Source organism: Dermacentor variabilis, chromosome 6, assembly GCF_050947875.1.
Source record: "Dermacentor variabilis isolate Ectoservices chromosome 6, ASM5094787v1, whole genome shotgun sequence".
Lineage (NCBI taxonomy): Eukaryota > Metazoa > Arthropoda > Arachnida > Ixodida > Ixodidae > Dermacentor > Dermacentor variabilis.
In genome coordinates this window covers 178,282,085-178,294,571 of record NC_134573.1, presented here as the reverse complement: position 1 = coordinate 178,294,571, position 12,487 = coordinate 178,282,085, and the positions used below count along the sequence as shown (strand labels likewise).

The 12,487-nt window shown below is 47.4% G+C and overlaps 1 protein-coding gene across 5 annotated transcripts; it reads right to left on the bottom strand.

Moving 5' to 3' along the window:
- Nucleotides 1-8,212: 8,212 nt before the first annotated feature.
- On the bottom strand, nucleotides 8,213-12,012 carry LOC142585878 (uncharacterized). 5 transcript variants are annotated; one of them, XM_075696955.1, is made up of 7 exons: nucleotides 11,609-12,012; nucleotides 11,312-11,543; nucleotides 10,797-10,898; nucleotides 10,318-10,405; nucleotides 10,072-10,251; nucleotides 8,853-9,586; nucleotides 8,213-8,608 (listed from the first exon to the last, which is right to left on the bottom strand). In XM_075696955.1, exons 1-6 carry the CDS (start codon nucleotides 11,653-11,655, stop codon nucleotides 8,871-8,873), a joined length of 1,365 nt encoding a protein of 454 aa, XP_075553070.1. In that variant the 5' UTR covers nucleotides 11,656-12,012; the 3' UTR covers nucleotides 8,213-8,608; nucleotides 8,853-8,870. The 5 variants fall into 5 exon arrangements, with proteins under 5 accessions (XP_075553070.1, XP_075553069.1, XP_075553072.1 ...); XM_075696954.1 differs by having other exon boundaries at nucleotides 8,213-9,586; nucleotides 11,609-12,009; XM_075696957.1 differs by having other exon boundaries at nucleotides 8,213-9,586; nucleotides 11,450-11,543; nucleotides 11,609-12,001.
- Nucleotides 12,013-12,487: the final 475 nt, after the last annotated feature.

The following is a 12,487-nucleotide window of genomic DNA, read 5'->3' as shown; positions in this document are numbered from 1 at the left end:
GGTGCACGACAAATCAAGGAAATCTGACTCACCGCAACAAGATAGCAAGCGAATATGTTGGCTCCCATGCTGGACACCAACAGGTAATTGTTCATGTGTATTGTAACGAAAACGGTGGCGCATTCGAATGATTGTGTTCGTCCACTCCGGTGTCCTGCTCCTAAGCCTTCCACAGGATGGTCCTGCGAATGGCCTGTGAGCATGCAATACGTCCACGCAGCAAGCTGGTCCCAAGCCAAATAGGAACAAGGTACTCCTTCTTTTACCCAAGAAACCCCACTGTTGGGTGGCATTAGCAGCGCAACACTTGCACCATCTCTCATATACTAGTTTGCAACCACACCAACTGCCCCCAGCGCTAAGCCAAATTACAGGAGGCACGAGCCATGTAGGGAAAACAATATTAGAGGATCCATGAAAGTCGAGCATCCCACAAATTTTATGATGCTGAATTAAATATGAATTGAACATTTCTTTTTTAAGTTTTGAATAATTTACAGATATTGAAATTATTTGTAATGGGCATCTTCTTTTTGGGTGTTTCTCAAAGCAAGAAAACTCTGACGATTACGATACTCCATGATGCAAAATTTGAGCGTAGCTCAATACGTGCTTTCATTTCGTGATATACTGCACAGACTGGCAACGACCGTCAGTGCCTTCGCAGAGGGAGGAGCAGTATGGGAATGCTGGCATGATGAGCGGCTTTGGAGCCAGCTGTGGAAGAAGACAGCAAATGCACGAGCAGTAGCACAAGTGCGGCTACGCTGCGGGACACTGACGCTCATACCAGGAACGGGTGCCCGAGAGCTGCGCTCTAATATGTGTTAAAGTACGTCTAGTAATGCGAGTGCTAGTTTTTTCGAACTGTCATCGCACAGCTGAAAAAAAGTATCTAGGCACATTAGGAATAAATAAAGGTTCAGATATATTGGAGCATTGAATAATGTAAACACCTCCTACTATTAATAAAGGTATGGTAATTATAGGGCACTTAATGCCAGGAATGATTATAACAATACCTTGTTACAGGGTATTGCATTATTAGCAGCATCGAGATCATTTAAACATATAAACAGCTCATCAGTTGGTAGAAGAAACACAACACATTTTAGAGCGCAGCTGTTGGGTGCTAGTTCCTGCGTTCAGTGTTGGTGTAACGGAGCGAACAAACACAGCAAAAGGAGAAAGAGCCAACGCTGAGTGCAGTGTTTGAAAGCAGAGGAGGAAGGTGCAGCGGAACCATGAAGTGTAAAGCTGAAGAGGAGGGTATGGCGAAAGAGTGACGAAAAATTATGCCAATCCCACGCACTGTGGGAATCTATGTAAGCGAAGCTTTCCATGCTGGATGCTTTGATTGATAATTAGCGGTGATATTGACAGCTAAAGCTTAATTTCTTCAACGTTTAGGCTAACACAAGAGTGGTGAGTTGATGTTAAATGCTGTTTGTCTGCATATTACACAGAACACACAGGGAGAGGTGTTTGCTTGAGGCATTGTTGGGCGCCATATTTTATAACCTCTGAGAGGGTTAAACATTGTCATTGCCTCACATGGCACATCGCATTGTGGCAGAAGTATTAAACTTGAATTGGATTATGGGGCTGTACTTGCCAAAACCACACTCGAATCTTAAGGCAAGCCCTAGCGGCAGACTCCAGATTTTGACACTTGATAATTTTGACACCATGACATTCTTTAACATGCCCAAAAATCTAAGTGCACGTGCATTTTCTATTTCGACTCCGTCAAAATGCGGCTGCTGCGATTGAGATCAAACCCACGACCTCTAGCAATGCCGTAGCCGCAAAGCTAATGCGGCAGGAACAGAAGTGTTGATTTGACAGTTGACCGCTTCCGTAGCGTCTCCTGGACCTTGCGGTGCATTTAATTAATGCAGCTCTGCTTCTGCATGCCCTGCATAAGTTGCTTGCTTGACATATTTGCATGGCGTTTCTTTTTCAGAAATAGCAGCAATGTACTATACTATACATTGAACTTAAGCTTATCTTGTTTCCCCGCAACCGTTGTCGTATAGTAGTGGGGTTGCCTTGCCTTCTCACGTCACCTCCCCCGACTCTCTTGTATGGGAACTGCCTTCTTCTCCCTCTCCTTCTCCTCTCTACAGTTCTATCTGCGTCCCCTCTGGCCTCGCACATTAGTAGAAAGGGAAGCGCTACAGTTTGTACAATGATTCTGAGGGGAGTCACGGATAATTACAGGTGTCAAGCAGCTAATGTGGCGATGGCCAGGGAGCTCCAGAGGGCATTGTGCACATTCGATGCGGTAGTGTGAAAACGAGTTTCTCCTGTCACCTTTCCCCTCATACTCTTACTTGCGCCTGTCGTATATATACATGCTCTGAACCACCCCTGACCACGACAGCAGTAGCAACAGCAGCAGCAGCAGCAGTAGGAAAGTCGAAGGAAGAGGCAAAGAAAGCTTCGCTTTAAAAGCGTAGTGCCATGCAAGACGCGCTCTGCGGCGACAGCTATACGAGATGGCACCAGAGTAGCGCGCTGTGGTCTGTTCACCGATGGCATGCGGCGAGTGTGTCCACCGATGCCATATATGGAAACAAAGCTCTGCATGAGTGGAGGCCTGTCTGTGATGGCTGCTGTGAATTGCACCCGCGCATCGCCCACGTGCTACCTCTCACGATCTCCCAATTAGCAAGGCAGTCTCGGCACACTTGGCTCCGTTTGCAATGTGGCGCATGAGACAAAGTGTCCATGCCCAACAATATATCGCGAAATGAACATACGGATAATACGTATCAAGCTCCGCTCGAATTTCGCATTAGGGAGTATCGTAATTGTCGGTGAATTTTTTTCATTTTCATTCAAATGCCAGTAAAGTTTCTTATATCCTTCAGCTCCTACTAGGGCTGGAATATTTGCTGTTGGGTTTATATTAACTGGAGCATTATAATGTTCACTAATGTTCTTAAGCCTCTTCAAGCAGTTCGATTTTGCATGCTACACAAGCTGAATAACATGACCAAGAAAAATTATTTCTTGTATTTATGACTGTGTGAGCAAGCAAAGAACCACCTTTAACTTGGCAACTGGATGGAACACATATTAAAAATGCCCTTGAACCACCTCTCAATCTTGATTCGCCTAGTTGTGTGGTTATACATGGCACGTGTAGTTAACAAGTGGGATGTTAAGGTAGCTCTCAGTCTTTTCTAACAGTCGGCTCCTCTTTGCTATTTTTCGAAATGCCAGCCGACTGCCAGCTGATGTCAGATGGCATGGCTGCTTTGAGTAGAAATGGTCTTCAGGCACGGGTACCTCAACCATTTTGATATTGCAGAGAGATGGAAGCAAAAATGTAAATAACAGGAAAGAGTGAAAAGACTGAAGAAAGCAGGAGGGAAGAAACAGCCAAGTATAGTAATTTCAGCTGCAGTTGCCGACACACAGCTCAACTGCAGGCATAATTCTAAATGTTACGGTTGGATTAACAAAACCATTCCTTGAAAAGCGTTGTGTAAAGCCAAAGATGAGTGATTATTTCAAAGGGACCTTCACTGCTCTAATAGCATGGAGAACCGTACAGCACTGAAAAGTGGATGCAGTGATTTTATTTTGTACTAGTGGTGAGGCTTTGCAGACTATGCAAGAACTGATATTTTTATTAACACATGTTTCCACGTGCAGATTTGTATGCATTTTAGTAGGGAACTGAACGTTTCTGTAACATTATTTTGCAGTAGTGAAGTTCAACTACATTCAAACAGGCAAATGCTCGCTTCTTTCTTTTGCAGGTAAAGCAGCTTTGCATAGTATCTTAGCATGTTATTAATGGAATGCTTACATACATACACAAAAGTTAAGACAACACAGTCATGTTCCTGTAACATCAGTAAGAGAGAATATATGACTCGTCAAGAGTGTTGCTATCATGATGGTCCGTGTGCTTTCGCAAGAGTCCGTTTTCATCTGCGTGCACTATTATGGTTAAAATATTTTACCCTTAAAAATCGATCTTAAAAGGCCCAGCATCATCGCTAAGAAGCCCTTCAGTATTTGAGGAGTGCTGTTGGTTGCAGGTAGACATAACTTTCGAAAGACGTGCTGGCAATGGCGTGTCTGAAATTTTTAAAATTTAATTGATGGAGGATGACAACAGAATTTATTGTAGAGTGTAATTAAGTTGTTAGAATGTACCTACAAGATATGCTGTCTTCAGAACTGCTAGCAATGGCTTAACCTTAGCACCTCCTTTAAAGTCCGTCTTGTGCTACGAGCCGAAATCACCCGACTGCACCACTTAACACGAGATGCATGACAAGACACTGTCGGAACTCTTAGGCTAGTTGTTGAGCAAGATTTTCATCTGTGAAGTTTAATTACTGCCTTATCTTACCATTGAAACAGTAAAGACTTTGGTTGGACCACGAAAGAACATGGTGAACATTACACAATTGCATAATTTCACATTCCATTTCCTCACTGCTAATATTTTCTTAGTGGTGCTGTTTTGAATATGCAAATCTGATGATAGAATGTTGAACAAAGAAAACATTAGGTTGTGTCTTTTCACATAACCACCCTGTCTGAAGCTGTCTAGCCCTGCTTTTCTACACAGTGAAATAATTTTATTTCACAGGGAACTTTTAGTATAGTACCGATAGTAATAATAATGTATTAAGGAATAATAATGTATTAAAAAGTGGGGTTTACTCATCAACCCTCGTCGTTGAACACGGAAGAACCCATATCTAATACGGATTCACTGCCAGAGGGTATTTGTGAATGTGCAAAGGAAGCAAAGCAGTTCTGCAAATTGCAGCACACAATAAAGAAGCGTGAAAGTGAACCTATTATACAACATAATGATCAATGGTGGTATTTGGTTAGTTGAGATTAGGAAAAGGGATTGGCATCCTAAGCAGTTTGCACCAAACTAAAGTTTTAGGAAATATGCACTTAAACCAAAAATACCATGGCTACTAAACATCACTGAGCTCAGGGAATGAAGAAGCTAACTAGTTGCCTAGCATCTACTGATCTGAGCATGTTATCAGGTAGTTTCAGCCAACACAGCTTCGACCATTCCACGTGGAAGAGCACATATAGGTTCACTGATTACAACATCATGCAGCTACACAGTCTAAAGACTGCATGAAATAGAAAAATAACCAATATACTTAAGTGAGAAAAGCACACTTCAATTTCATATAAAGAGCATACAAATATCTATTATTCTTTCTCATTCTTTTTTTGACCCTTTCAGTGTCACTGATGTACCGTTAAGTTTTCACATTTCTGTCCCACCATGTCACAGAAATCAGATAGCAATGAGAGGATCATACCAAAAGAGCATTTGTCATTATCCGTGTGATTTCTTTCTTTTTGCATAACCAAAAATAAACCATTGTGTTTGTTTTGCAATATCAAAGAAAAAAGCCCTGATGCCGGAGGTGCGTCGCCTCCCAAAAAACCAGACACTGAAAGGGTTACAATGTTAACACACATGGTTACACTCGCACTACGTACGTCCACGTCTTGTCCTTCACTTAATATAGTCATTGTAAAACTAAGTGCAATATAACCATGATAATTACGAAGTAGTTCAGTCTCGCACTAAGCAGGTCTCCGAAGTTGCAGTGGTGGCTGTTGTATCATGTCAAATGGCAGCTGGTGCTTGAATGAAACCAAACTAGCAGTAACTTGGGTTATCAAAACCACATTGGAAGTTTATTCCCTAGCTATATTTTTACTTCCGTCTATTCTACACTTGAAAGTCGGACACCTCAGCGTAAGCTTTCCATGGAGGAAGAAAAGCAAAATTTTTTTGGAGGTAGATGCAGTTGCCTAATCCACATTTCTAGAACTGCAAATATACATTAAGAAATTCAGTGTAATGTACTGCAATTTATTGTAATTTATTGCAAGCAGTAGACTACGGAGTCCAATAAAACTGTCCAAACAGGCTTAACCACACAAATGACAACCTCAAAAATGAACATGCTTGTACTCAAGGAGAGATAGAAAGAAAACCTGGCCTTTCTGCTCTTGCAAGAAGGGAATGAGTCAAGACTTGCACACCAACCGCAATAACAGCAGAGCTCAAACACCTTCCCTGCTTTGTACACATTAAAGTTGTACAGAGAATGCCTGCAAAGCTCCGAATTTCATCTATATTAAATTTGGGCATGTTTTTCATAACAGTCACCATTACTCTTAAAACCAACACAAATACACTAACTGGTATTTTAATGCGATAGCATATATTTGGCTGCCGGAGGGTGTTACTATGTTTGCCTGAAAAAGAAATTCCACGCGGCCAATGTTTCCACTATAGAATGACCCTTTCTTAATGTTGATGCTTCTCGGCAGGCATTAGATGTAAATCTTCTGCCTTAGTGAAAAACCCTCCAACGATAATTCATATAAATGAAAACGAAATTGGCTCATTTGTGACAGCATGACAAAACATGTAGTTTCAGGTTTACTTGAATCACCCTGCACTTAAAGAACCAGTCTATGTCAGTTCCATGCTTGTACAGGCGGAGCCTTGCATGAAGTCTGTAAAATTGACGCATAAATGCTGAACTTGCCATTTAAGTTCATATTTAAGCAATTTGTATACGCCTTTGAATGTAGGCACATGTTGAAATGTTGGACGTTGTTGATGAACAGGCCAATTTCTTATGGACACTTCATTATTCCCAATATTCCTGCATTAGTTTTAATGTTTCCTTACCATCTGTGGCATATATCACCTCTGAATATTTTCTTAATTGCTGAACGTTTTTACAGTGAAGCATATTCTTTACATTCAGATTGCATCAAAGTATATTCAATGCTGCCATCTGAATGCAAAATTGCAGGTAGGGCACCTGGCAAGCACATACCCAGGATTTTTTTTCAGGGGAGGGGGGTGCTTTCACTAATACAAATGTTACTAATTCCCACCGTTCGGTACAAAGGCACGTAAACCCGCAAGAGAAATGAAATAGTGTATATCACAAGTGCACCTGTGATATACACATATTCTTTACTTGGCAAACCAGGAACCACATCAAATTGTCTCGCGCAGGGAACAAACACAGGAAGGACACAGCCAAGAACAAGTAAACAAACGAAAGCGTAAGATGAAGATTTCTAGGAGTGTTTTTCTAGTTAGCTCTGGAAGAATTATCGAGAAAGATACATTTTCGGAACAATCAGTTCTTTTGTATCCCTCATTTACTGCTCTACCAAGTTAGGTGCCAAACCGACTCAAAGTTATTTGGGAAGGCTGTGAAACGTAAATCATTGAAAAGATATCAGTGGGGCCTTTCCAGCGGGAGCACCTTGAGATTTCGAAAGAAACATTGAAATAATGAGAAAGGCGAAAACATTCCGCTATTTTTTAGCTGGGAGAATATCAATCTGTTTCACGCCCTCAGTTCAGTGGCCTTTCCCTTGACCCAATCAGCGATCGCTTCCACGCCTTGTCCATAATAATACTGTAACAGCAGCTCATTGTTGATCACCGAATAGCTGTCAAGTCTCAAGATCGATTTGGCGACACCTTAGGAATACAGGCGAGTAGTAGTGGCATGGGCATATGCCACTCAATTTCCCCCCAACCCCACTGGGAATATATACCTGGCACCTAGACTACACTGGGAGTAGAAAATGTATGAAATCATTTTATTGTATCTGCAGCTTTCAAAGCCTTCTCATGCCTGAATATAAGAAAACTAATTGCGATTATTTCTAGACAGAGCAGCCTTATGTTAACATTTTATAGCCAAGGCTGTAATGAAAGGCCGTACAGTACAGAAGCCTCAAAAGGCAGTTGTGCTTTTTACGCACCTACAATGCATGCTCAAAGAGAAGTTAGTTTTCAGGCCAGCCTTTCAAGTGTTTAAAAAGTGCAGGTCTAATCTAGGCTATTAGTAGGCTCGTCCATTATCGCCTTTTCCCTCCTACATTGTCACCCACATTTACTCTTCCTTTCCCTCCTCCGCCAGTGCAGAGTAGCTAGATGGAGGAATGTGCGCAAGACAGAACTCTGACTTCTCTCCAGGCAAATACAAGTTTGACTATTGGAGCGAATTTACCATGTACCAAGCATATATGGAAAACCACCCACTTTTTATCAAGTTACCAATAGCTGGTAACATAGCTCGAGGTTAAATACTAAATGGTTATTACCCGTCAAGGCCACACAGAGTGGGGCAATAGAGTAAAATAGAAAAAGACGAGGTCCAACAAGGCTGCCTTTATTGGTGGACATGCACTCGCAAACAATAAACTCGGCAAACTCAACAACAGCATAAATAGGGAGCAATAAGTTAAATTGGTTGCCTGTCCAGGGACAAAAAAATTAAAATGTGGGAACAGGAAGGCACAGGGCTAATGAACTGGACTAGCTTCTGCATTTTGTACAGAGTGCAGGGACTGCTTGCCTCACAGTGTTGATCAAGGCAACAAGGAATGCCGAGAAGAGGTGCATGCCTTGCAACTACCTTCGAGGGTAAAAGGCCTCAAAAGACAAACATGAGAAGTTGATGGCTTGTGCAGGAAGTGACTGGATGTTTCCTGCCCTGTCGAGATCTCTTGACAGTGGTTGCCTCGCGCAGTGATGAACTTGTGCCCCGAACTGAAAAAAAAATCATTTATGAAGCTGTACAACCAACACTGTTGACTGTGTGTATGTATGCAAATGCAGCAGAGATGTGAAGCCTGTGGCTAGTTTGAAACAATGGTGGAGCATAATGGTTCAATGTCAACACGTGTTTAGCCTGCCAAAAAAACCCTCCCTTTTGTTGGGCATCTTTCTGGGCAGTCGTGCTCCTTCTCAAAAGTAAAAACTGAGCCTAAGCACTCTGTACGCAACGCATCACCTAGGTGTGAGGTGTCCATCAGGCATAGCCATTGGGCTCGCCCGTGCGGAGGCGCCACGGGCACTGTGACCACGGGGGTGGGCCTAGCACACGTTGCCGGCCAAAGTGCACAGAGATGCTGACTGGGTGCAGAGGGCTGGGGTCATCGCCCATGCACGAAAAGGCAGGTCCAACGACGGCGGGGTCTAGGGTCACGGGAATGTAGTATGCGCCGCGTGGGTGCAATGCAAATGCAGCAACACCAGGTGGCGCAGGGCTATCGGCTGGCTCAGGGGGAACCTCAGGAGGAGGTGCTGATACAGTTAATCTGGTGGGACTTGGGGCAGGTGCCAGCGGTCCCTGGGTGTGGGAGTGACGCCGCTGCTCTTCGGTGGGGGCGGAATTCCGTTCAATAGTACTCCACTGAGCATCCTTATGGAAGCGGTCTTTGATGTCATTTTTGAACTTGTAGGTCTCCTCAGTTGGGGCTGGAGTCACAGGCATCGGCTTTGGGAGAAGATAATCAGAGCGCCGCATGACCTCTTGTACACTAAGACCTGGATTCTGCAACATTTCTCTCAATTGACTGACGGAAGAGCAGGACGACGAGGATGAACACGAGTTGTCTGGGTGCGGAGCTGTCGGTTCTTGCTTTGGTTGGCGATCCGGATTGTTCCTTAGCCGCTCGAGAAGGGGCTCAGGCTCTGTCGGCGTGTCCTCATCAGAAAGCATCAGGCCTGATGGGAAGCATGGCCCTGCAGATTAATGAGCAAGTCAATAAAACAACCCCTTTCAACTTTGTCTATTTCATGTTGTTTTCCAATTTCAGCACTGTAAATATGACAATTCAACCAACTAGCCCAGCTGACGTTCACTATGCATTGGTACATAATGTCAACAGTGCAGTTAAGAGTGGCCATTAAACATTAGGACACTTTGGACAGCACTGGCTGCATAGAGAAAAATAATTACAATATCTGTCAATAGCGTTCTGTTGCTAACACAGAGTTTATTTGTTTTTGCATGCACCAACCCTCTGTCAATTCTAAATAGCAGAGCTACAAGCGTGCACAACCAATGGCCTTTAGTTACATCAAGGCATTGACTTCGGCAGAATCTGGTGGGCACTGCAACAATGCAAAACTGGTCATTGCCCTTCTCCGCTACGAGAAATTTGCATACCCCAAATCTTCTTTGCCACTTCATGCCCATAGCGCTGCCTTTCTGTTGAGATGCTCACCAGCTCCAGAGATCTTGTCGAAGTGCTTCTGCAGGTGGGCAACCAGCCGTAGGCACATGTCGTCCCCCGCACCATCCAGGTCCACAAGAAAGCGCGCCGTTTCCGAGAGGCACTCCTGGAAGCCCAGCCGGTACTGGAGCCGGTGGTCGCTGTCCACCCTCTGGACTACTTCACAGGTGGCTGTGGTGGGGTAAAGCCAGCACTGCAGAAGGGAAGTATAACGACAGTGTCTGCACATTTACTTACTGGGGTCCTTGCAGGAGTGTGCCTGCAGGTGCCGCAGGTGTTTGATGGCCATCTCGATGATCTCTGTCTTCTCAATGCGGCCTCTGCCCTGCAAATGGGGACACCAGGGAGGGTGAAGGCCCGAGGATGGCACGCTGCTAGGGACGGCCCACATGCGGCGCTCTCTCGGTGCTTTGGCGGGCAGCTGGGCAGATGCTTTTTTTTTTGGACAAGAAACGTGTGACGTGACGACACAAGACATTTACGTTTGATGCCGGCCTACGGGAGCAGTGCGTTCACCTGCTGCAAGAAAGGCCGCTCTCTCGCCGCATCTGTGCTGCGGCGCACGTGCACTGTGACAGAGAGCACACAGCTGCCGGACTTCACCGAGCGAGACGACACACAAGCGAGACAAGCATCTGAGCGGGCGGCCAATGCGCGAGGGGGCGCTCCATGTGGGCCGGTGGTAGCCCGTGGGTGCGCGCGAGTGGGGCAGCTACCTTCTTGAGGTAGACGGCTGGAATGAGTCGGCTCAGGTCGGCCAGGCAGTTGTTCATGCGGTCTCGGCGCCGCTTTTCGATGATCCGGTGAGACATGGGGTCCTGCGCGCCGTGCAGCCAGAACGTTAGCATAAGTGGGGCCGCCGGCGCCCCGGGCGGTGCCGGCATGCACGTGCGACCCGGAATAGAGGGGCGGCCCCCTATTTTCGGGGCGCGCCCATTCCGAGCCGCGGGTGTCGGGTTTCGGCCACGTGAGCGGCAGCGCGCGACCTTGGCGCGGTCGGCGCAGGATCGATTCGTCTGACCGTCCCGGAAGAAGCGCCAAGGAGAGCCGGTCGGGCCAGCGCCGATGGCTCTCTCGCGCGAGCAGCCGCCACGTGACGGCGGCCGAGTCACGTGCGACGGCCTTCGGCGCGTCCTTGGCGCGACCGGGCGGCGGTAAACAAGTGGAGGAAGTGATAAAAGAGAATGCCCAGCAGCAGGGCGCGGCTGCGGTGTGTAGTCGCAGCACTCACTCTGCCGAAGCGGTGGTGCCCTCGATCCCAGTCCAAGCGGCGGGCTCCTGGGCGGGGGCGTCCGCAGCTTGGACTGCAATCCTGGGCACCACGTCTCCCGCAGAGGCTCGTCCAGGCCCTCCTGCTGGGCACACTCACCCGGGCGGCCTTCTTGCGGCCCAGCTCCTCGGCGTCCTCGAGCATGTCGCCCGGCTGTGGCCGCCGCCGCTCCAGGGCGCAGAAGTTGAGGCTCCTGCGCGAGCACCGACGCAGCTCAGAGCTCGGCCGGCAAACGCGCGCGCGCACACGGGGCCTCACCGCTGTTCCATTTTGAGCCGTAGCGCTTGCTCCCAGCCGGCGTCCATTGCGCTACTCGCGCCGCTGCCGTGTGCCACGATAGCCAACCTGCGCTCTGCCGCCGTCGAGGTCTGCTGCGGCGCCGGTCACGCGGCGCGTCACGCCGCCGCTCACGTGCCAGCGCTGACGTCAACGCCTCACGCGACCCGCTGCGTGCGCCGGCGAGCGGAAACAGCGCCGCAGCCGGCGACGCTCTCCCCCTCCGCGCCAGCAAAAGTGCGGTCGCGTGCACCTGCCTGCGTGCGTGCGCGCCCGCCCGTCCGCCCTTCACTTGCGCTGCGTCGACAGGTGGAGCCACCGGCGGGGTCCCGCAATGGACTCCTCACCCCCCACGGCGGCATATGTTGCGGCAAAACACCGCACATATGTCGTCTGCCGCTATTGGACTAAACTGTCGAGGCCGCCACGCGAGGCACGTATTTAACAGCTGTAGCCCCAATAATGGATTGCGTTCGCCGAGCGCGTTCCCAGCCATTCATGAGCTTGTCGCCGCAGCCCTATTTGGACAGGAGAGCGAAGCGCGCGCCTGATTAGACGGGGCGCGCTCTTCTTTATTCGCGCTTTATCTTTGCCCGAAGGAGAGCCACTCGGCGATATCGGCGCGTCGGAATGAATTCCGGCGCAGCTAGACATTTCTACGTGCCCATTGTCGAGAGGGCAATCCCCTAAACACGCGCACGTGCTCGGCCTTTTTCTTCCTCCCTCTCTTTCGTACTTGCTTGCGGCTGATAAGCAGTTATTGCGCATCTGGAGAGATACGGCCAGCTGCTATAAAAGTAACGCGCGGACAGACCGGAAACAACGCTCTCAAGTGCAACGCGCTTTTGCTCACACAGCGAG

What these genes read in the sequence shown, in the direction of transcription:
- LOC142585878 (XM_075696955.1), bottom strand. Translation starts at nt 11,655, where the DNA reads ATGGACGCCGGCTGGGAGCAAGCGCTACGGCTCAAAATGGAACAGCG. An exon ending in GGCACCACCGCTTCGGCAGA is followed by an intron (nt 10,899 to 11,311) that starts GTGAGTGCTGCG and finishes CACGGCGCGCAG; the next exon opens with GACCCCATGTCTCACCGGAT. An exon ending in ACACTCCTGCAAGGACCCCA is followed by an intron (nt 10,252 to 10,317) that starts GTAAGTAAATGT and finishes ACCCCACCACAG; the next exon opens with CCACCTGTGAAGTAGTCCAG.